At 50.8% G+C, this 27,119-nt stretch overlaps 1 protein-coding gene across 1 annotated transcript in view; it reads left to right on the top strand.

The window, feature by feature from the left end:
* The first annotated feature begins 6 nt into the window (after nt 1-6).
* Nucleotides 7-27,119, top strand: part of CRAMP1L (Crm, cramped-like (Drosophila)) — a 62,492-nt gene continuing 35,379 nt past the window's right edge. Inside the window, exons 1-5 of the mRNA XM_011957475.1 lie at nt 7-141; nt 11,090-11,283; nt 17,607-17,760; nt 23,226-23,309; nt 26,690-26,738. Of these exons, the coding sequence (XP_011812865.1) occupies nt 17,679-17,760; nt 23,226-23,309; nt 26,690-26,738 (215 nt within the window). The 5' untranslated portion in view covers nt 7-141; nt 11,090-11,283; nt 17,607-17,678. The remainder of the gene's footprint in view (nt 142-11,089; nt 11,284-17,606; nt 17,761-23,225; nt 23,310-26,689; nt 26,739-27,119) is intronic.

Genomic DNA, 27,119 nt, shown 5'->3' with positions numbered 1-27,119 from the left:
CTTCCCCGCCGCAAGGCAGCCCCCAGGACCAGCACCACTTCCTCCGGTCCAGTGTGCGGCCGCAGAGCAAGAGGCCCAGGAAGGACCCTCCGAGCGCCCTGGGGAGCAGCAACGCCGGTGGCTCGGGGCCCCGCGGAAAAGGTAGGGCGACCCGTCACCTTGGGAGACCCCAGCCCCTCTCCGGGATGTGCCGCGGGGGAGAGGAACCCATCGCCCCAGCCGGGCTCCACCCTAGCTCACCCATCCTGCGGCCTGCACTGAGGCCCTGACTTTGGGTGGCACTTATCGGGCATGTGTCCCCTGTCTCCTTCGAAGAGGCTGCGACTTTCTGTATTTAAACTCTTCGAAGAGGCAGTGAATATCCTTTCTTGGGGAGAGTGAAGATATCCCTTAAAGCTGTTTCCTTCCCAAAGGATCACTGATGGTTTTCTATAGTTGTCTGTTTCAAACAGCGGACAATATTTGGGAAAGGGGAAGAGAAAAAAGTACCTGCTGTGTCTTTTTCCCAGACATCAGGCGGTGGATATGCACCAAAGGAGCAGGCTTTTGAAACTCATTGGGGGAAGATGAGTAAGAAGCGGAGAAAGGATCATTGGGGTCTGACTTGGACTCACTGTCCTCTCCTTCAAGAACTCCTGGCTTGAGAGTAGGAAGGGCATAGAGATGGGGCCCTTTAAGTTGCAACTGGGGTTTACTTCTGTGCCAAAGAAAGCAAAGAGTGGTGAAAACGATTGACGTGAACAAGCAACAGTTTGTAGTGTTTGCCCTTGTATTCTGAGGTGATGGCGAATGTTGCTACTTAGCTGGGGTCTCTACCAAGATAGTAAGAAAACGACCTGTTAGTTTTGTTCTCCATGTGCCAGTACTTCATTGTTGTCTGCTTTTGTTTCTATTTCAGCTTTGTGCTTTTCCTTACACAGGTGAATGGCTCTTTGATTCCTTTTGTTTCCGACCACATGTGCAGCACTTTGCATAAGTAGCAAATATAACATCAACTTCCAGTGAGTTTCACGTGAAAAAAAAATCTTTCACTTCCTTCCTTGGGAAATGTTCATTTAAATTCCGTGAATGGTCCTGGTAGTTTTGGAAAGGAAATATGTTAGGAACTAATGGAGAACCTCCTTTGGAGATGTGTGCCAAGTGTGTTCCATTGAGCCCACTTCTGCCTCATTCTCAACCAAAGAAGGCTGGCCTCTGGAATCATGGCCTTACACATTGGTAAAGAATTCTGATACAAGTAGACTTATTTAAAGATGTAAATATAAGGTAACTTAGCAGGTATCAGAATTTAAAACTTGCCTCATATAAATTCATTTCGGTGTGAAAGTTGCTGATCAATTTGGCAAACATGAGTGGCTTTGCTTGTTACTAGTTTTTTATTGCTAGTTACAGGTATGTCTAAGCTCATGTAAGCTCCATGGTTCCTTCAAAGGTTTGTTGTTCGTGGTTCAGAAGCCCTGGACCTCGAGTCCAGCCAGCATTCGTCCCCCATGCCCCTGGTCTCCAACCTTGCTCTGCCCCTTCACCCTCTTGGAGATGCTTCTCTGTCGGGTGTGCTCACCTGTGAGACAACGAGAGCAGCTGCTTCAGCCCCTTGTGAGGGCAGCTGCCAAAATGAAATGGCGCGTTGGTGTGAAAGCACTCTCAGGCGTGTCCGTGGCTACTTGTATGAATAAGTGAAGTCCTGCTAAGACGTTAGTGATCAGGTAGAGTTTTGGCAGTTGGGATGAGGGGAGGCTTGCTTTTGTTTGTATGGTTAAGAGTGGCTTGCCAAAGTGCAGAAGGTTTCCTGAGCTTGGCTCATGCTCAGGTCGCTGGCACTTCTTTCTCTGCTTCTTGTCCCGTTGTGTGGCTTGGAGAAGCATGGGACTTTTCATTATGTTTTAATATTAATAAAATGCAAATTTATTAGAATTTGTTCTCCTCATGACATATCCATTATCCCACTTTAGCAAGCAAATATATCTCTTTTTTTTTTTGAGATGGAGTCTCGCTCTGTGGCCCAGGCTGAGGTACAGAGACGTGATCTCAGCTCACTGCAAGCTCCGCCTCCTGGGTTCATAACATTCTCCTGCCTCAGCCTCGCAAGTGGCCGGGACTACAGGCGCCCGCCACCATGCCTGGCCAATTTTTTTTTTTTTTGTATTTTTAGTTGAGATGGGGTTTCACCGTGTTAGCCAGGGTGGTCTTGATCTCCTGACCTCGTAATCCGCCGGTCTCGGTCTCCCAAAGTGCTGGGATTACAGGCTTGAGCCACCACGCCCGGCCGCAAATATATCTTTAAGCAAATAATAAACTAAGCTGTAATGGTGGCTTTTAGGAGAGGAGTAGGAAGTGGGTCTCCTTTGCATCTCAGAACTTCTTGGCCACTGTCCTCACAGCTTCCCAGGAAGGAAGGCTGCCTGTCCGCTGCTCTCTGCTTTCAGGTTCCTCGGTGCCTTGGGAGGCACTTCACTGTGCCCAGATCAGCCTCTGACACCCGTCTTTGGAGAGACCTCTGCTCAGTCGTCACTTCCATTACCCGTCAGAAAAGAAGGCCGGGTGGTGGCAGTTGCCACGCAACACTCTTTAGCTCACCTTCAGAACAATGCTCAGGGGAGAATCCTCTTACATTCTGGAGAAATCTGCATCTGGAGTGGTGAGCATCTGTCAGTGAGGAAACAATCAATACTTCATTTTTCAATTTTTCACTTGGAAAAGATGTAACTTCGATTATGCCTAAGGAATACATAGCTCAATCACTGGCGGTTCCTTTGGTTGATTACTTACTGCGCTTGCCAATTTCAATCTCACTGGGCCGGAGACTCTCACAGTGAATCTGGAAGAAAGGACTTGTGGAGTAAAGGAAAGTCTCCTTGTTTGACTTTTGTGCATGCAAGTGTGTTTTCTGTCTCTGTAAGAAGAGACTGTTTACTGACTCTAATGAAAAATGCTTTTTTTTCTAGTACAATTTCAAATTTAAATTTTTTTGCATTGATAAAGGGTTGGTAGCTGTGATTTAGTGCCTGTGTGCCAGGCATCTTGCATCTATGTAATTTTGCTTTTAAATGAGTGCAGAACCTGAAGTAGATTGTTTAAGTCACGTGCTCAACCTAAACAGAAGGTAAGCTGCAGGCCAGAAATCCCAAAGCAGACATTCCTGCAGCTCTGCTACAGCACCCACGTGACCCTGGGACGCACGGGAGACTTGGCTTAGAGCCGCAGAAACCGTCGGAAAGACGTTGGTCACGAGGCAGGGTCCTGATACCTTTCCCTTTTTGGCCAGTTCATGGTCCGGCCAGCCCTGGGCAAACTAGTCCATCTTTTGGATAAAATAAATACCTGGCTCTGAATCGCTTGAACCCGGGAGGCGGAGGTTGCAGTGAGCCGAGATTGCGCTGTTGCACTCCAGCCTGGGCAACAAGGGCGAGACTCCGTCTCAAAATAAATAAATAAATAAAAATAAATACAAACACCTGCCTTAAGCCATAAGGTGTTTAACAGGCACCTGGTGTTTCCGCCATGAAAAATGCATGCAGCTTCAAGATTACAGAACTGCAGGAGGAGGCTGCACAGGCTGGTGGGGTAAGGGGCCTACCTGTGGGTAAGTAGAAGTCCAGGAATGCTGGTGCTGTGTTGGGGCAGATGTGATGAGAGAACACTGGGGGTGGGGACAGAGAGCCTCTGCTTATTTTGGTCCCCCTCACTCACTCTGAAGAACTTCAGCTCCGTCATGGATGGGGAAATGCACCATGTCCAAAATAAGGTAGTATAGTCTGAAGTGACAGTCGTTTGTGTGTAGGAATCGGTAAACAACTGTGCACAATTTACTCTTTATATTTTGTATAATCTGTGTACTGATTGTAGTTTCTAGATGTTTCAAAAAGATGTCTTACAAAAGATTATACTTGTAGTCCCAGCTGCTCAGGAGGCTAAGGTGGGAGGATCACCTGAGGCTGCTAGTTGGAGGCTGCAGTGAGCTGTGGACATTGCACTCCAGCCTGGGTGACACAGCAAGACCTTGTTTCAAAAACAAAACAAAACTAAAAAACATAAAGTAGGTAAAGCAACATTTGAACATTGGTTTGAAGGCTGAGCTGCTTTTCAAATACCTATATACTTTTGATATTGAAACTAGTTTCTGTGGTGTCTGTTGTTGTGAAGTTGTCTAATGAAGTAGACTTTTCGATTTTCGTTTTTGTGTCTTATTTTGGGTTATATAAGGATATCAAGATGACAGGGAGATGCTTCCAGATATCTAAATCAGAAATGTGAAAATTAACGTTGTTGTATAAAGTGGTGTGTAGAAGCTCTTTGTCACATAAGTAACAACAGCGGGGTTTTGCTTTTTGTTTTTTGTTTTTGTTTTGTTTTTGAGACGGGATCTCATTCTGTCGCCTGGGCTTGAGTGCAGTTGTGCGAGCTCGGTTCACTGCAGTCTCCGCCTCCCAGGTTCAAGCAATTCTCCTGTCTCAGTCTCCTGAGGAGCTGGGACTGCAGGCGCACGCTGCTACGCCCGGCTAATTTTTTGTATTTTAGTAGAGACGGGGTTTCACCGTGTTGCCCAGGCTGGTCTCGAACTCCTGAGCTCAGGCAATCCGCCCGCCTTGGCCTCCCAGAGTGCTAGGATTTCAGGCATGAGCCACCGTGCCTGGCACAACAGCATTTTTAACACTAAAGAACCCCGTTAGAAACGCTGAAAAGATGCGACATTTCCAGGAGTTTGTAGTTTAGTTGGGATATCTTGAAATACTTAGAGGATACAATGAGAAATCTTCTGGTATTTGATGAAGAGGGCATACGCTTTTATAGAAACAGTGGAGTTATAGTTGTGTGTCTCTCAAATATTTGTGGAACGGGAGAATCTTCAAGGAGACGGTGCTGGTCAGAGCTTGCAGGAGGACGCTGAGCCTTGCAGGCACTGAGGGTGGGAGTCCCGGCAGAGAAGGGGATGGTGTGAGTGACTCCCAGGGGGTGTTCTGGAGACCATCAGGTTTCAGGTCAGCTTCAGAACCTGAAAGAGAACATCTCGGAGTCTGGCGACCCTGACCAGGGCTCTTGCAGGCACGCCTGGAGTGTGGACCAGATCTTTAGATTGATGGGACGATGTGAGGTCAGGAAGGGTCCCCGTTTGCTCACTGACTGCCTGTCGTATAGGATGGAGTGACAGCACTGCGCATGCATGACGATGGGGTGGGTAGGGGAGGCTCAGGACTCATCTGAGGTGACGCCTTGCCTGCAACTTGGCTTGTTTGAAGGATCCCGCCATGTGACCTTGGTGGAGATAGTGTCCACAAAGCCCTCTGCCATAACTCTGGCTCCAAGACCGGAGCTGCTGGCACCAGCATCTGATGCAGTGCCTTGTGTTAGGAGAGGCACAGAATGCCTCAGGAGACTTGGAGGTGGATGCGTCGGACCTCTGCAGTTTCTGCGCCATCCTTGGCCTCCTGGGAAGGGTCCCTGCTCTCTTATGCTGCAGACGTAGGCCGTGAGGACGTATCCCTGTGCTGGGGTTGGGGCGTGGTCCAGTCTGGAGATGCCCTTCCACGAGCAGGTGTCGCCAGTGCCTTTCTAGCTGAGAATGAGTGAAGCATGGGGGAGACGTGTGTGTTCACTGCAGTCCCCTTGCCTCCAGACCAGTCACTGACTTCCTCGCAGTTAGTTGGTCTTCTGTCACTCTTGATTTTACTGTTCCTAACCCTCGGAAGGAAGTTCACCACACCACAGAAAGAGTGCTCCAGGACAGTGAATTGATGTTAGTGACGACGACAGGCTGTCACTGGGCTTCTGCATCTGACCTCTGACGTCCAGAGACAGACATCTTCCAAAGGCCCGGCTTTGGCTGTCTGTTAGCCGCGTGCCTTTGGGCAAGTCATTTAACTTCTCGCCTTTTCCAGACTGAGGGAGGGACTTTGAGGTCAGTGTCCCCCCCACCACGACCCTGATCCTCCAGCTCTGTGACAGGACAGTGTGTGCTGCTTGGCTTTCAGAGCTGTTCCGACGGCACAGCACGGGAAACGCTTGGATTTGGAGTGAGAAGGTTGCCGGGTTCTTGCTGACTGCTGACTTTGGGGCTTTTAAAGCCTCAGTTTCCTCATTTCATTTTTTTTAAAATGACATATTGCTATTAATAACTTGTGAAAGTTTCCCCATTTGTAAGATGGAGATAGCTACACATTGCGAGGACAGGACATTTCGAGGACAGGAAGAAGCAGGGCATTTGAATGCATTTTAAAGGCGCCATTTAAATACAGGTTCTGTTACTTCCAGGCCTGCTGGGCACTGAGCAGCTGTGTGGCTTTGTGGGTGACCTACTCAGCCCGTGCCTCAGCTTCACCAGTTGAAAGATATAGATAATTTTTCTTCTTAAGGTGATATGAAGGGGTACAGGTGGTGGCATTCCAGGCCAACCCAGGACATGTGATGGGGAAGAGGACGTGTTGCAAAGAGCAGGTGGTAGGGCCTATCTGGAGCTAGGTAGAGGGGTCAGCAGCTGGGAGGGTGCACTGGGGCCACATAGCTGTGCCCTCACTGCACACTCTGCACAGCAGGCTTCAGCAGGTGCTGGGGTTTGGGAGCCCCGAGAAGAGGCTGTTGAAATTGTCTACTTGGGCAGCACAGAGCTGGCTTGGGAAGTACGTGGTGCAGATGGGAAGGGGAAATTAGGTAGCAGTGTGGTCTCTGGAGAACTGTGGCACTAACGTGGGCTAAGCAGGAAGGCAGGTTCCGTTTGGGAGAACCTGGGTCCCAGCAGCCTGGGATGTGCTGTCTGGGGCTGCCGAGGGGCAGAGGGAGCATAGGGAGACCCTTTATCTGGGCTCTATGGGACCCTGTGCTGTCACTGAGCACTTGCCACGTGTGAGGCCTAGGACCAGGCCTGGGCGTGGGAAAGTCCCACGCAGCTCTTGCTTTCAAAGAGCGCACTGTTGGGGATCCTGCTTTTGCACCCTACTTCCTGCAGGCTTCTCGATAGTTCTCCTCATTGTGCAGACCATGCTCAGCCTCTGTGTTCTCAGCAGCAGTCACAGATGGACCTGGCTTTGGCCTTCTGCTTTTCGCTGGGTGTCCTGCACCCAGAGAAGCCCACCTAGTTTTGTTTACATCATTTTCTCTTTCCATCTCTTGCCTTTCTTCTCTCATTTTTCTTGTTGCTTCTCTGTCTTCTCCTTCAATCATCACCTTTTGTTTTCATCTGAATTTCTCTGAGCTGAGGGTGGCCTTGCCCAAGTTGTCATTGTTGTATTCTACCAGGTGTCTCTGGTCTCACTTTCTATTTTCATTTCGCTTGAGCTGTAGTCACTAAGTGAGCCGAGGTCAAGCAGTGAAGCCGCTTCTGCCCCTGAAATTTTAGGGGTAAACTAGAGGCCACCGTCCGTTTCTGCTCTGAAGTCTGTGATTCTTTTTTAAAAAGCATTCCAAGTTTAGGCCGGGCGCAGTGGCCCGTGCCTGTAACCCTAGCACTTTGGCAGGCCAGGGCCGGTGGATTGTCTGAGCTCAGGAGTTTGTGATCAGCCTGAGCAACACGGTGAAACCCCATCTCTACTAAAATACAAAATATTAGCCAGGTGTGGTGGTGTGTGCCCATAATCCCGGCTACTTGAGAGGCTAAGGTGCCAGAATTGACTGCCTGGGAGGCAGAGGTTGCAGTAAGCCAAGACTGAACCACTGCACTCCAGCCTGGGTGACAGAGCAAGACTCCTTGTCCAACAACAACAAAAAAAAGCATTCCAAGTCTAGAATAATGTGCACCAAATATTAGAAAAGGTTACTTGGGGCGATTTGCTTTCTTGTCATGTTTTTTGGGAGTTTTTTGTCTGTTTTGTTTTGTAGAGACAAGGTCTCCCTGTATGGCCCAGGCTGATCTTGAACTCACGGACTTAAGCAGTCTTCCTGCCTCAGCCATCCAAGTAGCTGGGACTACAGGTGTGTGCCACCACGCCTGGCAATCTGCTTTTTTTTTTTTTTTTTTGAGACAATCTCTGCCACCCAGGCTGGAGTGCAGTGGCTCGATCTCGGCTTATTGCAACCTCTGCCTCCTGGTTTCAAGTGATTCTTCTGTCTCAGCCTCCGGAGTAGCTGGGACTACAGGTGCACACCACCACACGGGGTTAATTTTGTATATTTAGTAGAGACGGGGTTTCACCATATTGGCCAGGCTGATCTCAAATTCCTGACCTCAAGTGATCCGCCAGCCTCGGCCTCCCAAAGTAGCTGGGATTACAGGCACCCACCACCACGCCCGGTTAATTTTTGTGTTTTTAGTAGAGACAGGGTTTCACCATGTTGTCCAGCCTTGTCTTGAACTCCCAACCTCAGGCCTGCCTTCTTTTCTGAATGTACATCTTGCTTTACTTTCCTCTACTGAGAATGTGTCATATTTAAAACATCAGAAGGAAAGGGTGAGCACCTCGCACCAGCCTCGGGCTGCTGGGAGGTGGCCTGCTCCTCTGAGGAATGGGTGCTGTTTTACCAGCCTCGTCAGAGCTGCCTCTCCTGTGTGCCTTTGCCTCCTCTCCACCTCTTAGAACCCGTCCAGCTCAGACACTCCATTCTGTTAGCGTTTACTGTTTCACTCTCCTTGTCTTGGATCACCAGTGCTGTGATCCAGTGAGATTTAGCAAGACATCTGGATTATGGAATTTTAGGAAATTTATGTCTGTTACTTTTTCAAATATACCTAATGTCAACATGGGCTAGCAAAAATAAACCTGATATGTAATGCAGGGCTGGTTAGCAAGTTGTGGTCTTAGAAAAAGATAGTTTGGCGAGTGTTTCTTAGGAACCGGAAAATGGCTCTGCAAGCCTTTGTTGTGGGTGGTGCAGAGGTGGACAGCAGTCCTTGCTGAAGTGACTCCGCGTGAGGAATCCACGCTCCTGTACTGAAGAGTTATGTTTCCAATGGCATCTGTACCTGTCCATCATCTGCGAAAGCCCCAGGTTCTGGGGAAGCACCAGGTTGATTAAGTCCAGGTTTGGTGAGAAATGAGCAGGGCCAGATAACATGTCAGGCATTTGATTAGCCTGGTTTGTAGCGCAGAGTATTTGCATACCTGAGTTTTGTTTCTGTTGTCTGTGCAGGATGGGAATGGAGCAGCCAGAAAGCAGGCTGGGCGGGACACACTTGGAACGCATTGTTTATTCCACGCCAGTGGGCTATGAATGCTGGACATTCAGGTGCAGCACCGTCTGGTAGCTCTCTCTACAATGGTGGCCACATGTGGACATTGACTACCAGAAATGGGGCTGGCATGACTGAGAGGCTGAGGTTTTTTTCTTTTTTAAGCTCTTTTTTTCTGTTGTTTTTATCCTGAGTTTCACTCTGTTGCCCAGGCTGGTGTACAGTGGTGCGATCTCTGCTCACTGCAACCTCTGCCTCCAAATTTGAAGACAGACACCACTGGGTGAGGCACTGAGCCTCCAGCCTGCATGTGGCTGCCCAGGCAGGGCCCCCTTCTGGGTCGACCCAGAAGCGGATCTGGACGGAAGAGCCTGTGGTTATCTCATTAGGAAAGTATTTTTACAATAATCTACATTTGCTTGGCTTTTGCTTTTTTTTTTTTTTTTTTGGAGACAGGGTCTCGCTCTGCCATCCAGGCTGGAGCACAGTGGTGCAATCTTCTTGGTCTGCTGCAACCTCCACTACCTGGGTTCAAGCAATTCCCCTGCCTCAGCCTCCCAAGTAGCTAGGACTACAGGCGTGCGCCACCACACTTGGCTAATTTTTTTTTTTTTTGGAGATACAGTCTTGCTGTGTCGCCAGGCTGGAGTGCAGTGACGTGATCTTGGCTCACTACAACCTCTGCCTCCCGGGTTCGAATGATTACCCTGCCTCAGCTTTCTGAGCAGCTGGGACTACAGGCGTATGCCATCACGCCCAACTAATATTTTTTGTATTTTTAGTAGAAACGGGGTTTCACTGCGTTGGCCAGGATGGTCTCGAGCTCTTGACCTCGTGATCCACCCACCTCAGCCTCCCACAGTGCTGGGATGACAGGCGTGAGCCACTGCACCTGGCCACGCCTGGCTAATTTTTATATTTTTAGTGGAAATGGGGTTTCATCAGGTTGGGGATGCTGGTCTCGAACTTTTGGCCTCAAGTGATCCACCCGCCTCAGCTTCCCAAAGTGCTGGGATTACAGGAGTGAGCCACCGCGCCCAGCCGGCTTTTGATTTTTAAAGCGTTTTTGTTTCAGAGTTTGAAGGTTTCCCGACTTTTTGTGGTCCTGCAGTTCCATAAAAAGAGAACCCTGGTTATCACAGGGATACCCTGACAGTTCCCGCTCCCAGTGCGAGGAGGAACTGAGATGGGTGGGAGGAGTGTGTTAGGCCATGAAAAGTTTTCACCTGCGGTCTTTGACTCCTGCCACATCTCTGCCCCCGGTCTCAGCGGAGCCTGGCCGGGGTTCTCAGTTCACAGCTGGGGGTTGAAGCCTCCTTGGGGTCGTCCTGGGCTTTTCCCTCCTCGCCTGGTCTCAGAGGACTCGGCATGAGATTGGGGACTGATGTTGTAGTAGGATTTGCAAGGTTATCAGGTCATTCTGAGAACAGTACATTTTGTTGGTGGACATTGATTGAGGGTAAGGAGTTTAAGACTAAAGATTCTTAGGCATTAAATGGTTCATATTCTGAAGCACTGATTTAATCTAAAAGAAGGTGGTGTTTTACACATTTAAATGTTTTCTTGAGCTTGAATCTCAACCTACTTTTTTGAAAAGATAGTAAGAATATTTCAGCCAAAAACCTCATTTGCAAAAGAAACATGCACGAGATGTGACGTGAGGCTTCATTTTGCAGATGGAAGGGATCTCTGTCTCCACTGTGGACAGTGCGTCTTAAGCGCAGTGTCGTGCTGGTACACGGTTCCACATAAAATCTTACTCCTTTTCTAACTGTAAAAGCATTTGAGGGTCATTTGGCCAGGTAAAGATCCTGGCAGTCCTGAGCAGCCTCGCTGGCGCCGTGGGTCCTGGGTGCTGCCTGCCAGTGTCCTCAGTTGAGGAGTGTGGAGTGGGACTTCAGGGCAGTGGGCCCTTCCCTCCCTCCCGCCCTCTGTCCTGCCCGGCCCGCCAGCTTTCGGGAACACATCACTGTACGGTGCTTTCTCTCCAAGGAGCTGAAGGTGGTGGATCATCGTCTGGAAATGTGTCTGGGGTTGCCCCTGCGGCCCCTGCAGGGGGCTCGCGCTCCTCCTCACGGAACTTAGGGTCTTCTGGTGGCGAGAAGGAAGAAGGCAAAAAGGTCCGGCGGCAGTGGGAGTCGTGGAGCACAGAGGACAAGAACACCTTCTTCGAGGGGCTGTACGAGGTGAGTAGGCTGTGGAGGCACGGCCAGGCAGCCTGGGCATCCCTCTCAGAGCCCTGCCCTCCGCTCCCGTGCTTCCTCTCTGCTGTTAGATTCTAGAACGCAGGTTCCTGGGGGACCCCTGCAGTGGCCGAGGCGGGTGTGGGCTCCAGGCCTTGCCCACTGACCTTGGCCGTTTTATCTCCTCACTGAGATTTTAGAAGCTATTGCTGGTGAGGTGTCTGTGAGGAGGTGTTTTTGTGTGTTTCCTTAATTTCATTTTGGATATTCTCACCCCTTGTCTCTCAAAGATGTTCTTGACTGAAGGCCCTCTTGTCTCAGGACCTTCCCTTTGTGCTGAGTGGGCTGATTTAGGAGGGGTGGCCTCTGAGGGGAGGCACAAGGGAGCGTTTGCCTCGGGAGCCAGCGTAGCTGAGAAACCTCACGAGATGTTGCCGCTGACTTGGGACAAAATGGAAAGTCCTAAAAATAGAAGTCGCTCTCTGACCCCACTGCCCAATGAATGCCCGTGCTCCCTGCTGGCCAGTTTCACCTGCATTATTGTTTTCTAAATCCTTGTAATTATTGTGAGCATACTTTTTAATTACCATTGCTTGCATTTTTCATGGTGTTTCATAGTTCTTTTGCTCTGTATTTTTTTTAATGCCTGTAAATGTTCTCCTTGCCTGTGTTTTCACTGTTTGCTTTTGTAAAAACATCGTGTTGGGGCACAGCCATGGCCAGGGTGGATGTACTGTCTGCGGCTGCTGCCACCGCAGTGCACAGTTGAAGAGCTGCACCGGACAGGGTGGCCCTCGAGGCCCTGGCCAGCCACTGCTCTGCTTGGCCATTCCTGTGTGGTTAAGGACGACTGAGATCCTTCCAGATTCTGTTGTTGTAAGTGACTCTGTGGTAAACATCTGTGTGCACGTTTCATACTTTAGACTGCTTCTTTGGCATACGATATTAGAAGTAGGTTCATGATCAGCAAGCCTTGTCCTTTTCTTGGGGAGACCGAGTCTCACTCTGTTGCCCAGGCTGGAGTGCAGTGATATGATCTTGGCTCACTGCAACCTCCACCTCCTGGGTTCAACCAATTCTCCTGCCTCAGCCTCCTGAGTAACTGAGACTACAGGCACAGGCCACCATGCCCACTAATTTTTTGTATTTTAGTAGAGATGGGGTTTCACCTTGTTGCCCAGGCTGGTCTCGAACTCCTGAGCTTAGGCAGTCTGCCCACTTTGGCCTCCCAGGAGCCTTGTTCTTTTAGTAGCTAATTCGCTGGAGTGATGGAGAAGTCTTGTCAAGCCTGGGAAGCAGAATGCTCAAGAAAGAAATGGAGGCTCTGGAATGAGGTATTTAGAGAGGCATTAGAAAAGGAGACACCCGTAAACGTGGGTGTGAGACTTGACTACGGTGCGTGCCGTGGCCAGGGTCGCCCCGCCCTGGGCTTCAGGTTAGGTTCTGCCCACCCCAGGTGGACCCGACTGCCGTGACAGTGTGGCTTGACTCTGATTGTCCGAAGAGAAGTGTGCATGAGTCCTGTTTCAGTAGATATGAAGTCACTGAAGCACATTCGTGAGTTCCTTTTCTTCCCTTTGAGGATTGTAGAGTACAGCAAGGAGGCTGTTGTTGTGTAGATTTTAGCCCCAAATCGTGCCTTTAAGCTGTTTGTTAGTCTTGGAGGACCTGCGATTCCTGGAATGTTTTCAGAATCAGCAACCATTGCTGATTCTTGCCTGAAACAATTACTCCTGTGGTGTGGCCTTTCCTCCTTGGCAAGACTGTAGCCTCTGTAAGAAGGTCTAGGTGCCTGGGAGCAGGAGATGTGGTTGTCCATTAAAAGTAGCAGAGGAGGAGTTCCTTGTTAATGACCCCCCTTTACCTTTATTCAAGCAGTTTAGTTCGTTTCCTTCCCATTGGGTTAAGGTGCTCATTAGAGTTTTCCTATTGGGCGGATGCTTTTTGAGGAGTTCTGAAGTCCTCAATTAGTAATAATAATTAATAATTGGCTGTTCTGGCCGGGCGCGGTGGCTCAAGCCTGTAATCCCAGCACTTTGGGAGGCCGAGACGGGCGGATCACGAGGTCAGGAGATCGAGACCGTCCTGGCTAACACGGTGAAACCCCGTCTCTACTAAAAAAAAATACAAAAAACTAGCCGGGCGACGTGGCGGACGCCTGTAGTCCCAGCTACTCGGGAGGCTGAGGCAGGAGAATGGCGTAGACCCGGGAGGCGGAGCTTGCAGTGAGCTGAGATCCAGCCACTGCACTCCAGCCTGGGCGGCAGAGCGAGACTCCGTCTCAAAAAAAAAAAAAAAATAAATAATAATAATAATAATAATTGGCTGTTCTGATCATATAATGCTTTCTGCTGTGGGTTCTCTGTATCTGAGTAGGTATGTGAGAAAGAGCGAGGGCAAGAGAGAGGACCGTGTTTGTTTTTTGTTTTTTTTGAGACTGAGTTTTGTTTTTGTTGCTCAGGCTGGAGTGCAGTGGCGTGATCTCGGCTTTCTGCAACCTCTACCGCCCGGGTTAAAGCGATTCTCTTGCCTCAGCCTCCCGAGTAGCTGGGATCATAGGTACCTGCCCCACGCCCAGCTAATTTTCGTATTTTTAGTAGAGACCGAGTTTCACCATGTTGGTCAGGGTGGTCTTGAACTCCTGACCTCAGGTGATCTGCCCACCCTAGCCTCCTAAAGTGCTGGAATTACAGGCATGAGCCGCTGTATCTGACCTAACATGTTTTATTTCTGCATTGTGAGTCTCATCAAAACGATGTGGGCCTCTGGTGGGGTCTTGATGTATGGCTGACTGGCCAGTGGCAGGTGTGACTGAACCCCGGAGCTGTGGGGTGTTGGTGGCTGGGCCCAGGCCTCTGCTCTGAGAAGTGCGGCTCCTGCCTTGCTGTCATGGCCACCGCTGCCTTTTTGATACCTCCCTGGGAGGGGTGCAGCTAGGCTGGCTGGGGCCCGACTGGATGCAGGGACCCCACGGCCATCACTGGGCCTCAGTTGGTCGCTCCTCATCATGGATTGAATTCTCTCCTGCTTCAGCTGCTCCTCAGGCGAGAGTGCTGCCCCTGCCCACCCTACTTTGGGCAGTGCTGGGCATGCTCAGATTGGTGCCTGTCCAGTTATAGCCCGTCCAGACTTCTCCCTGTGGCAGGGCACTCGCCTCCTTCCTCTGAATACCCTTCCATTTCTGTGGCAGGTCTGCACAGACCCAGCCCGGACTTCATTTCATGTTCCTGTTCCTGCTTATATCCGTCCATCGTCCATGCTTGTTTTTGCCATACAGTTCTTGATTTCCTACCTGACAGCCACACAGCCAGCGTCCTGTGCTTCCTTCTCACTGTCTGCACAATGACTGCGGCCTCAGCTCTGGCCTCTGTGCTTCGTGGTGCTCGCCTTCTCTGTCCCCACCTACGCCTTCCCCGTCTGTGCACAGGCAGCCAGGGGCATCCTCAGCCTGTTACCATCTCCACAGCTCTGTGGACACTGCAGGTGTCTCTTCACCCCAGACAGCTTCCTCAGACTTTCAGCCCTGCCTGTCTCTGGTTCTCATTGCCGTTAGCATCTGTATATCTGGTTCCTGGCTCAGGACAGAGCACTCTCGCCACACTGAGAATAAGGAAAAGTCTGGTGGGGATTGCTGCCCTGGAGACAGAGGGCAGGTGCGACACAGATGCCCTGGGACTTTAGGAGGCAGCAGAGGTTAAGAACACGTGAGCAGGAGGCCTGGAACCCGGGTTCTCAGGGAACCTTTGAGTAGACGACCCCGCAGTGACATTCAGAGGCCATCAAGTTGCTTCATCGTGGTTCTTGCCGAGGCCCAGGGAACGTGGGGAGGGCTGGGCCTGCCTGGACCCTGCAGGAAGGCCCTTCATGCTGCTTCGCCTCTTTATGCTTTACCTGCCATTCCTTTTGAAAACAATGAACAAGTTTTACTTTTTCTAAAGTTTCTAATTTTTCATTTTATTTTTGCACCCAGACTGGGGTGCCAGCCTTCCAGGCCCACCCTCCAGCCCACAGCAGCTTCTGTCTTCACCTCCTCCATCCTGTGTTGCTGGGAGTTACAGATCCTAGAATGTGTCAATGTGTCAAGAACAGTGCCACCTCCCCCCTCCGGCCCCTCCAGCTCACCTCACGGTCCCCCAGTTGCCAAGAGTCTTCTGAGATGGAAAGGGTTGGGGGCCAGCCCCCCCCAGTCCCCAGGTTCCCATTTCCCTGAGGATCCTGCTCCCCAGTTACTACGCCTTAATCAGCATGTTTTTTAATTAAAAAAAAAAATCTTTTTTTTGAGAGTCAGTCTTGCTTTGTCACCTAGGCTGGACTGCAGGGGTGCCATGTTAGCTCACTACAACCTTGACCTCCTGGGCTCAAGTGATGATCCTCCCGCCTCAGCCTCCCAAGTAGCTAGGACTACAGGCATGTGCCACCATGCCTGGCTAATTTTTAAGTTTCTTGTGGAGATGGGGTTTCACTATGTTGCCCAAACTGGTCTCAAACTGCTGGGCTCAAGCAATTCTCTCGCCTCAGCCTCCCAAAGTGCTGGGATTCCAGGCACAAGCCACTACCTGGCTCCCTTAACTTTTCATTTTGAAATGTTTCAGACTTTTAAAAAGTTGCGAAAACAGCACAAAGCAGTTCCCTTCCACCCTGCCTCCACAGTGTTAGGGCGGCCACAGTGAGGACATGAGCGTAGACACGGCCCTCCCTGCTCCTTTGCAGGCGGGATTCAGATTAACGAGGGTCTCACTCAGGTCCAGCCTGGCCAGGACGCTGCGCCATACTCGGCTGCCCAAACTCCTTTGTCTCCTGTCACCTGGGACAGCTCCTGGGTTTTTGTTTTTTGTTTGCATGGTTTTTTGTCTTTGATGACCTCAACACTTGTGGAGACTCACAGCGCGTTGGCTTGTAGAGTGTCCCTCGTGTCAGTTTGGGCTGGTCTGCCGTTTCCTCATGATTCTGTGTCACACATTTCTATCAAGAATTCCACAGCGGTGACACTGTGTCCTTCTTGGCGCATCCAGTTGGCGGCCCATCGTGTTCTTTCTGTCTCCGTCCCAGTGGTGTTTGCCTTGGTCGCTGCCCTTAGGCGGCCTCCGCCAGGTCTCACCATGGCTGGGTCATGGCTTGGCTTTGAGGCTGTGTAAATACCGTGTTTCTCATCATTCTTTGCTCCCACTGATTTCAGCAGCCATCGCTGCCTTTTCCCCGAAGCAGTTGTTACTGTGGTGTTTGCTCACGGTGAGGACCTTCTGTTTCCTTTATTCTTTCTACGCTTGCTGACTGGGAGTCCTGTGCCAAGAAGAGCCCTGTCTTCTCCCCCACATATGTAGTTACTCTGTTGCCTACACACATGTAGACTTGCAGATGTTGGCTTTATTCTGGGGGTCATGATCCGTCATGCCATTGTTGGCTTTCTCACTCCGTTGGTACCCCATTTGGCCACTGGGAGCCTCGTGCTGGCTCCTGCGTCCTCTTCTCACGTCCCCATCGCCTACCAGTGTATTCTCATGTGCTGGTGCCGTCAGGCATTCCAGACTCAGTGGCTGCTCACTGCTGTGCAGTCGGCTGTTTTTCCTGGGAGCCCACTTCCCTTTGCAAAGTGGTATTTAGAAACCAAGACCTGGGCGCTAAGGGTGCTGCTTGCTGCTGAGCCCTTCCAGTGCTTAGGAGCTTGGCTTTGATGAGATGATCAGACACTCGGTTCTCTATGGCCGTGGCTGAAGCAGCACTGAGGTGAGGCTGTTCTGTGGAATACAAGTTCTTTTCTGAAAATCTAAGTCACACGCAGCTTTTGCACAGAAGTATTTAAAGAAGGGTTGGCCTCCAGGTATAATCAGTATATTCTGTGCGGTTCACTTACTAAATGTTCACGTTTGCTGTCCTTGTTTGAATATGGAATATTTTTTGTTGGATTAAAGCAGTAAGGATGTTTCCGATATGTTCTTTAAGATGCCGTAACTACTACATGGCTTCTCTTCCAGAGCTTTTCTTCATGGAGGTGTCTCATTTCATGGTCTCTGAAGAACTCTAGCCATTAAGCCATTTGTCCAAGTGATGAGCTTTATGTTTCTCCTGTCTAGGGTGCTTGCCTCTTTGGTATCCCTGTGCTCTGATCCTTCTGTTCTTGGTCCCATTGCTCCTTTATCCTGATTAAAACCTAGGGTTTTAGGGAATCGAAGTTGAAGTTCATACACAGATAAGAGCTGGGAAGGGCAGCTTGTTTGTCCACAGCCTGTCTCCTTTCTCCTTTCTTGGAACCTTGGAAAGGGTCCAGCTCGCACAGAAAGCTACATTGTTTTAACCCCTCTACATTTATCATGGAATTTATTTTCCAGCATGGGAAAGACTTTGAAGCGATTCAGAACAACATTGCGCTGAAGTATAAGAAGAAAGGCAAGCCAGCGAGCATGGTGAAGAACAAGGAGCAGGTCCGCCACTTCTACTACCGCACCTGGCACAAGATCACCAAGTACATCGACTTTGACCACGGTGAGTGCGCCGCGGGCCAGGCTCGGGGGTGCCCACAGGCAGGGCCAGCTTCTGCTCAGAGCGCAGCTTCCAGCAAGCCCGCCGGACCTGCTTTCTGGCATTTTCTCACCAGCCACTCAGCCTGGGGCTCCTTGCCTTGCAGAGCTTTGACTGATCATGTGCCGTCTAAGTCAAACCAAGTTGTCAGCAAGTGGCTCACATCCCGTGCTCCAGGGTTCTTACCACTGCTTTTCTGAGCTATGTTTTGTGTGTTTCCAATGGCTCTGAGTGTGTGTGAGTTCTGGGTCCCTGGCTCACTTGAAGCCTGTGGTCTCCACTGCAAGTGATAGCACCATGGTCTAGCGAGGGGCTTGAGCCGCAGACACCGTGCCTGGCGCTGCTCTGCCTGGGGGATGGCCAGCCTCCCTAGGCCTCTCGCCCTCTATCCTGGGACCCAGATCTGTGCAGGCCCTTCTTTAGTCACGGGACCAAGTCTTCCCCGGGTACAATTCTGGCTTCTGGCTCAGAGCACCCTTTGGCTGCTGGTGGCTTCTCTGGATGGTGCTCTGTCCATCACCATCTCTGTCCCCGGAAGGCTTAGCCGCCTCCTGCCTCTGCCTATCAGAACCACCTCTCCAGCAGCGTACCTGTGCTGGGCCCTGCTCTTCATTCCTGCAGCTTCACGCACAGCATGGTCCTTCCAGATGCACCCCCAGGGCACCCCCTCTGCCTTCTGAGCCTTCTTTTAGATATCTCATGTTCTGACCCAGGGTACCTGGACTGTGGCCATGCTGCCACTCCTTGTGCCCTTGCCTATGCCTCATGGTGACCTAAAGTACTTTGCCTTGGCCATTCCTGTGGTGTCCTCTGGGTGGGTTATGGCATCTTGACCATGGTGCGTCAGCATTGCCCAGAGCTTTGGGAAGAGCCAGGACCCAGCTCCCCTGTGTGACTAGGTAGAGCCCTGAGGGCCGCAGACATCCCCTGCCCACCACACAACTTCTCCACTGAAGAACCTCCACTGGGAGGTTGTTGCTGTTTCTGGAGATTCATGGAAGCGGCTGTTGGTCTCTGCACGTTAGGGGCACCCCTTGATTCGGGTCTGCTGCCAATGCGGTTTTGTTTGTTTGCTTTTGGTATCCGTGTGACCGTTAACATGAGATTTTCTGCTGACTTCACCTATTTCTGGCACATCAATTCCGTTTTGTCCTGTATTTGATGCCTGTGCTGGTCTTCTCATGTTCAGCTCACTTGTTGATTTGAAATCTCAGCACTGGTTGGATCCTGTCGTCCAAGACTGTTGGGATTAATGTCAGATTGTGGTGAGTGGCCTCGTGCCTTCCAGAGTGGCACGCAGCACTGACTTCGCTGTCGGCCTCTTCCTGTGTCGTCTGTCCTTCGCACTGTTCATTAGTGCCCTTCTGAAAAACAGTCCAGGCCGGGTGCGGTGGCTCACGCCTATAATCCCAGCACTTTGGGAGGCAGAGGCAGGCGGATCACAAGGTCGGGAGATCAAGACCGTCCTGGCCAACATGGTGAAACCCCATCTCTAATAAAAATACAAAAATTAGCCGGGCGTGGTGGTGCGCGCCTGTACTCCCAGATATTCGGGAGACTGAGGCAGGAGAATTGCACCACTGCACTCCAGCCCAGCGACAGAGAAGACTCCGTCGCAAAAAAAAAAAAAAAAAAGTCAGTCCTTGAGAGCGGATCTGCCATCCACTGTGGCTGGTCTTGAAAAGCTCTCCATGGGGAAGCTGGCCAGCAGCGGAGGGGACTGGGCAGCTGTTTAGTAGACGAGGTATAGAGAGAGGGATGGGATTCCAGGAGCTTTGCTCCAGCGTGCTTTGCTTGAACTACCGGCAGGCAGGATGGGAAGCGTCTTGGGACCCTCAGGCTCCCGGCGTAGACTCATCTCCTCTTCTGAGGTTCAAATGCACATTCTACTTGCCAACCCAAGCTTTCTCCCAAGTCAATTTCAGAAGGCAGTCAAAGCAAACATTTCTTTTCTAATTTTGTCACTGTTAAACAACCTCCTAATCCTCAGGTGGTTTCTCTGTTAAACGACCTCCTAATCCTAAACTTCCTGGTGTGAGGAGGCCTCGTTCCTCTTTGGCCCTTCTCTCCGTCGAGGGTGGAGAGTAAATGCTCCCTCACACCTCTCTGGGGGTCACACCCAGCGACACAGGTCCTTTCCCCTTCTCCGTGTGGGCCTCTGTGCTTCCCTCTCTCCCTGTCTCTTCTTCCTGATCTGACACAGCAGGCTCCTGCAGCCTTGGTGTCTCCTTTTCGTGCGTCTTTGGCTTGACCCCACATGATGTGCCGCCTTCTTGTTGAGCTCACTGTTCTCCTGAGTTCTCTGATGGCCCTGATTTTCTCTTCAGCAGGGCCGCCTGCCTCCATGCCAGCATGCAGCGGCATTGGGGCACCCGATGCTGACTTGCCCAGCTGGAGGCCACCAGGACACTGTGAAGTGACTGGCCCCATGGACTGTCATTGCACATCAAACAGAGTGGCAACTTTTTCATGTTACATGTATTTTTAGTGTGCTTTGGAGTTTTGTTTTATTTTGTTTTTTTAAGCCAGAGTCTTGCTCTGTCACTCAGGCTAGAGTGCAATGGTACAATCTCAGCTCACTGCAACTCCATCTCGCAGGTTCAAGCGATTCTCGTGCTTCAGCCTCCCGAGTAGCTGGGATTACAGGTGCGCACCACCACCACACCCGGCTAATTTTACATTTTTTAGTAGAGATGAGGTTTCACTATGTTGCCAAGCTGGTCTTGAACTCCTGAGCTCAGGCAATCCACCTGCCTCTGCCTCCCAGAGTGCTAGGATTACAGGTGTGAGCCACCGCCCCCGGCCTGTGCTTTGGAGTTTGGAAGAGCGCACCGCACGCACTTTATCATGGGTTTGTCTGACTTGTCGGGTGGAGTAAGACGACGAGTGGTGGCAAGTGAGGAGCATGAAAGGGACTGACTCCACCCCCAGCTTGGGAGCCATGGCCTTGCGTGTGTGTTCGTTTTATTAATCTCCTGTGGTTTCCATGCACATCTGCGGCTCCCTGCTGCTGTCCATTGCTCAGTGGAGATTTTGTTTCACGAACTCAAAATTTGAATGAGGTGAGCTTGGTTCCTGTCCCTGAGTGTGGAACAAAACATGAGGTGCCACCTAGGAGGCCGTGGGGCCAGGCGGGGCATCAGGGACACCTGCCAGAAGCCCTGCTTTGTCCCAAGGTCTCACTCCCCAGGGGTCCCTTGTCTGCACTGTCTTGCTCCTGGTGCTGCTTTCTTCTCTCTGGGTTGTGGGTTTTTTTCTTTTTGTCATTTCAAATAGTGGACTTTTAAAAACATATTTTAGAAATGGGGATATTATTCACCCTTTTAAAGTGTACAACTTAGTGGTTCTTAATGTACTTACAAGGTTATGCAGCCATTGCCACTCTCTAGTTGCAGAATATGTCCACTGCCTGGAAGGAAACCCTGTACCCTGGTGCTGGGAGCCCTCAGTTTACCTCCGGTCTCTATGGATCTTTCTACTCCGGACGTTTCATAGAAATGGGATCACATGCTACATGTCCTTCTGTGCCTGGCTCCTTTCACTCAGCGTTGGGTTTCAGGGTTCGTTTGTGATGTAGCGTGTGCCAGTCCTTTTTATGGCTGGATAATTTTCCACTGGGTGGATGGCCACATTTCGCTTGTCTACTGAACAGTGGATCTTAAAGCTTCCTGAGTCATGGGCTCCTTTAAGAAAGTCTGATGAGGCTGGCGTGGTGGCTCACACCTGTAATCCCAACATTTTGGGAGGCCGAGGCGGACAGATCACCTGAGATCAGGAGTTTGACGCCAGCCTGACTGACATGGTGAAACTCTGTCTCTACTAAAAATACAAGCATTAGCAGGGTGTGGTGATGCATGCCTGTAATCCCAGCTACTTGGGAGGCTGAGGCAGGAGAAGGAGAATCCCTTGAACCTGGGAGGCGGAGGTTGCAGTGAGCCGAGATTGCGTCGCCGCACTCCAGCTTGGGCAACAAGAACGAAACTCCATCTCAAAAAAAAAAAAGAAAAAAAGTCTGATGAGCCCTTAGGTCTTTCTCTCAGAAGAGCCTTTGAGAGCAGCTGGCCTGTACTTAGCAGTGTACCATGGTCCAGAATCCTCCTCATATCTTGAAAGCCTGTTTCTCCATTTACCAGTCTTAGAGCCCTGAGAACCGGTCTCTTGAGAGAACTAGAGAGGATAATTGTGAGAACAGAGGGTACAAATGGCCTTCACCCCTGCTCTGTGAGGTGACCCAAAGGGGCCTGGACTGTGTTGTCACTTGGTTTCCCTAGCAGGATTAGGTCTGGTGTAATACAGTAACAAAATGCAAAATAGCAGTGGCCCAAATGCCTCAGAGTTCACTGTCTTGTGGCAGAGACACCTAGAGGCTGGTGCCCAGGGCAGGCAGGACCCAGGTGCCTCCCATTCTTGTGCTTGGCTGTCCTTGGTGACAGTTCCAGGCAGTGACTCTTGAGGAAAGAGGGGTGGGGAAAAGGGAACCCTCCTGCCCAAATCAGGCTGTTTAAGCACGCTTCTGGAAGTCTCCACTACTTCCAGTGGTGTAGCCACAACCAGCTGTCCATGTCCCAGCCTGTTTGCCTCCCAAATAAAACAGGGGTCGTGGCCGGGCATGGTGGTTCATGCCTGTAATCCCAGCACTTTGGGAGGTTGAGACAGGTGGATCATTTGAGGTCAGGAGTTCAAGACCAGCCTGGCCCACATGGTGAAACCTTGTCTCTACTAAAAATACAAAAATGAGCTAGGCCATAGTGGTGTGCACTTGTAATCTCAGCTACTTGGGAGGCTGAGGCAGGAGAATCTCTTGAGCCTGGGAGGCAGAGGTTGCGGTGAGCCAAGATCGCGCCACTGCACTCCAGTCTCGGCGAGAGAGTGAGACCCTGTCTCCAAAAAAAGAAAAGAAAAAAAATAAAACAAAAAAAAACAGAGCCCCTTACTGAGGAAGGAGAATAGACGTCAGGCAGGGGTGAGCACCTGTCCTTGGCTCCTCCTCCCGCCTGGGCCCGGGCTGTGTAGATCCACTGTCACGGGAGGGCACAGGTGAGGCAGGAAGGCAGCATCCAGGTTGCAGAGCCGCTGGCCTCACCTGTGTGCAGAGATGGATGACAGGTTTAGTGCTGGCCACATCCACTGCCTCCACGAGAACCAGCTATTCTGAGTGTTGTGTTTTCTCCTCCAGGGGACGTTTCCTCTGCCTATTAGGGGTAAATTTCTAACCCCTTACTTTGGTTTAACTTTTTATTTTGAAAATTGCAATCACAGCACCGTGTTCTATACACTCTGCCCAGTGTCCCCTGTGGTTGACAGCTTGCGTGACCAGGGTACAGGGAGCAGATCCAAGAAACCACGTGAGCCCGGCGTGACTCCCACGCCTGAGTCAGGCGGCGCCTCCTGTTCCCTTCTCTGAAGCCACTTTCTCTTTTGTCTCTCAGTGTTCTCTCGAGGCCTGAAGAAGTCATCCCAGGAACTGTATGGCCTGATCTGCTATGGCGAGCTGCGCAAGAAGATCGGCGGCTGTGAGTACGCTGCCTGTGGGGTTGCCCTCCTCCTGTCCTTGTCACCTTCGGGCTCTAGTGCCCAGAGTTGCTTCTATTTTCCCTCTAACTTTTATCTTGAAAAAATGCTAATAGAGGAGGTGAAGAATATGATGGCGGCCATGCTCTTTGGCTTAGATGGACCTGTTGCTGAGATCGGCGGCTGTGAGTACGCTGCCTGTGGGGTTGCCCACGGCTCCTCCTGTCCTTGTCACCTTCGGGCTCTAGTGCCCAGAGTTGCTTCTATTTTCCCTCTAACTTTTATCTTGAAAAAATGCTAATAGAGGAGGTGAAGAATATGATGGCGGCCATGCTCTTTGGCTTAGATGGACCTGTTGCTGACGTTGGCTCCTTTTGCTCTCTTCCTCCATGCACATCACACGTGCTCGCGTGCACACACGTGTTCACACGCTCTGCATTCCACTTGACTGTGTCACGCCACAGCCCAGAATACCTCCACCGGCTCACCTCAGAGCACATTTCTCCTGTGTAGCCTTGATGCCATGGTCACACCTAGACTTTTAGCATTTACCAAACAGGAGCTAATTTTTTACCTAATTTTCTGCCCATATTCAGATTTTCTAAAACATCCCAAAATATCAGTCAGGGCTTCTGTCGAGGGCCGTTGCCCTGGATGTGACTGTGGAGTCTCCCTCGGTGTCTTTGACTCAGAGCGGCCGCACTGCCAGGGCTTCTGAGACATTGCGACGCGCCCAGGCCTTCCTCACTCAGGGCCTTGCTTGGATTTGTTCCAGTCGTCTCCTCAGGACCAGGTTCCCTTTAGACTTTTTTGACATGACCTCTAGGTAGGGACATGTAGCCTTGCCAGGTGCTTGTGCCCAGCGTCCCTCAGCCCTGCTGCTTCTGCCTGACTTAAGAGAGTATGCCTGGGCTGTCCCATGGGCACTGCAGGGGTGCACACCCACGGGGCTGCTTCACAGTTTCAGTGGGATACCGCACCACCACGCCAGCTAGTATGTCACAGCTCAAGGTGGGTGGTGGGGCTGAGAGGACAGATATGGAGTAGTCGCCCTGTCTGTGCCCGGCCTGCGCCACACTCTGACCCCTTGCTGTCCCTCCACGCCTTGCTGTGTCCTGCGGGGTGGCTGCTGCAATGTAGTGTGGCGTTTGTGTGTGGGGAGGCCCTGCCCTCCTGCACTTCCCCACTGGGTCTGTCCCCTGTGGATCCAGCCACTCCTTCTCTTCCCTCCTCCAGCCTGCCTGTCCCAGCCTGCACCCATGTCCGTGGGCCTTGTGTCCCAGCTCCTCATGCCTGTTCCTGCTGCCTCTCATCTGCCCTCTCTCAGCCTCGGGAAGCATCCCAGGCCCCAAGGAGTTTACACCACGGCTCTCCCAGCTCTCATCTTCCCCAGAGAAAGGAAAACCCCGTCTTGACCACATCCACTCCTTGTTGCCTGGTCCTTTTGCACCACTACTTGTTCCTGGTTTCCGACCTAGAGCTTCTGAGAGGTGGAGGGTGTCCAGGTTCTTGGCATTTTGAACAAAGAATTGGACAAAATGCACAAACAAAGCAAGGAAAGAATGAAGCAACAAAAGCAGAGATTTATTGAAAACCAAAGTACACTCCACAGGATGGGAGTGGGCACTGATGTAGGGGCTCAAGAGCCCTTTTACAGAAGTTTCTGGGTTTTAAACACCCTCTAGAGGTTTCCCATTGGCTTCTTCTATGTAAATGAAGTAGTGGCCCGCAATCTGAGGCTGAAGTGAAGTTACAAAGCTTACACCCTATGCAAGCATCTGATTGGTTGTGGAAAACAACCAATCAGAGACTAAACTGGTTACAAAGTTACACTTCCTTGCAAAGGAAGACTTGGCCCCAGTCTTGGGGAAGACTTTTTCCCCAGCTGAAAGCAACCAATCAGGTTGCAGTGAAGGTACAAAGTTACACTCCTGTGTAAATGTCTGGTTGCTTGCTGCTTTCTGCAACCAATCAGACATACTTTTCAATTTCCCATCTGCCATGCAGAAAGAAGGGGAGGGAATAGCAAAGGGAGTAGCATCTGGTCCTTTTGTTACTTAGGTGTGAAAGTTGGGGTTTTCTTTTTGATTTAGTTCTAGGAAGTCAGTGTGAATTGGCCTTAGGTTCCCTGCCTCTAGACCCTATTCTCCTGCCTCATGAGGATGCTCAAGTTTGATGAAAATAAATGACTCGATTGCTGAGTGAGGGGCACACTGCTCCCAGGCTTCCCACCCTTCATCTGGGAGCGGGCGAGGTGGGGCCCGGTGGCCCGGCGGCATGCCATGCTTGGCCAGTTTCCATGACCGGTTCCTTCTTGGTGCCTCGCCTGGCGACGAGAGCCGTTTCCGGTGCTTTTCATTCCTTCCTGAAGTTCCGTTTCCATCTGGCTTTGTTTCCTTTCTTTCTGAAAAACATCCTTTATTTTTTTCCATGTGGTTGTGCCGGCTGTGAATTCTTAGTTATTATGTATCTGAAAACTCTGTATTTCATCTTCATTCTTAAAAGATGTATTTGCCGGATAGAGAATTCTGATCTAACGGGTTCGTTCTTTCGTCACATTGACGCCGTTGTCTGCTGCCTCTTGGCCTGTGCTGCTCTGATGAGAGGGGTCAGTGGTCATCTGTGTCCTCATTCCTCCGTGCCAGGTGCATTGTCTGTCTCTGGCTGCTTTGACAGTTTTGTCTATGGTTTTGGTTTTCAGCCTGGCCGTTTGTGGAGTTTTTTTCCCCAAAACATACAGAAGAATTCAAAGAATTTTACAATGAACACCCAAGTACCCACCACCTAGTTTCTCCCGTTGAGTACTGTAGTTGCTTTCTTGCACATCTTGAAGATAGTGAAGGGTCCCAAGCAGGTCACAAGAAATGGGGCGTCTGCTCCAGGAAACTCAGAGGGTGTCGGAGTCTTCATTCTGCCGACTCTGGGTGCCCTGGGAGTTCCACACTGTGGGCTGGAAGGTCATCACCAGACACTGTCGGTACGAGCCCAGCAGGAAGTGTGTGCGGGCAGGTGTGGTGCCTGCAGGAAGCAGCTATCGAGCCAGGCACATAGGGATGAGTGGAAGGCCGGCGCTAGGGGACCTAGGAGGGAGTTTTTGGGAGGACAGATCAGTGGGGCAGAGGCTGGATAGTGGGCTTGCCTGAGGAGGGGGACAGGCTGAGGTGTGCTAGAATTTCAGGTGAGCAGGGGGCGACCAGGGCAGATGACTCGAATGTGTGACTTTGAGGGAGGGCCTGCAGCTACCGTAGGGCTTTTATTCCAGAGGAACTTTATATTTGGTGATGGGATTTGAGTCTATGTTGAGCAGAATTGTATGGGAATCTTCAGTGGCTTTGCTCCTAACTACATCATGGTCTCATTTATTTATTTTTTCCATTTAAAGGTATGGATGACAAGAATGCGACAAAGCTGAATGAGCTCATTCAGGTTGGGTAAGTCCCAGTTTCCGTGTGAAACATCATTTCTCTGGGTGTTTTGTGTTTATCCTCTAAAATGCAGAAGCTGAAATGTTCTCAGTGAGGACCTTCCGAGTTAAAACCTCATAACCTGTCAGTTACGTGTTCAGTCCCAACAAGAGGTGCTCGGTCCAGGGAGCGATGGCTGTGCCCGGAGCCTGTACCTGCCCCAGAGAGGGAAAGAAGTGCCCTCTCTGGCCTCCTCCTTCCTGAGGGTCTCTGGCTGGGCGTTGTGGTCTCGACGCAGCCCTCAGGGCCCTGCTTTTTGTGCTCCTTTTCCTCCACCTTTGTGTGTGCTGTAGGGCTGGACCCCAGCTTCTAGGGCCTCTTCTTTCCATTACATTTTTGTCGTGTTCT

The sequence above is a fragment of the Colobus angolensis genome, unplaced genomic scaffold (assembly GCF_000951035.1).
Source record: "Colobus angolensis palliatus isolate OR3802 unplaced genomic scaffold, Cang.pa_1.0 Scaffold443, whole genome shotgun sequence".
In the NCBI taxonomy this organism is placed as follows: Eukaryota; Metazoa; Chordata; class Mammalia; order Primates; family Cercopithecidae; genus Colobus; species Colobus angolensis.
This window is presented reverse-complemented; position numbering and strand designations above follow the sequence as displayed.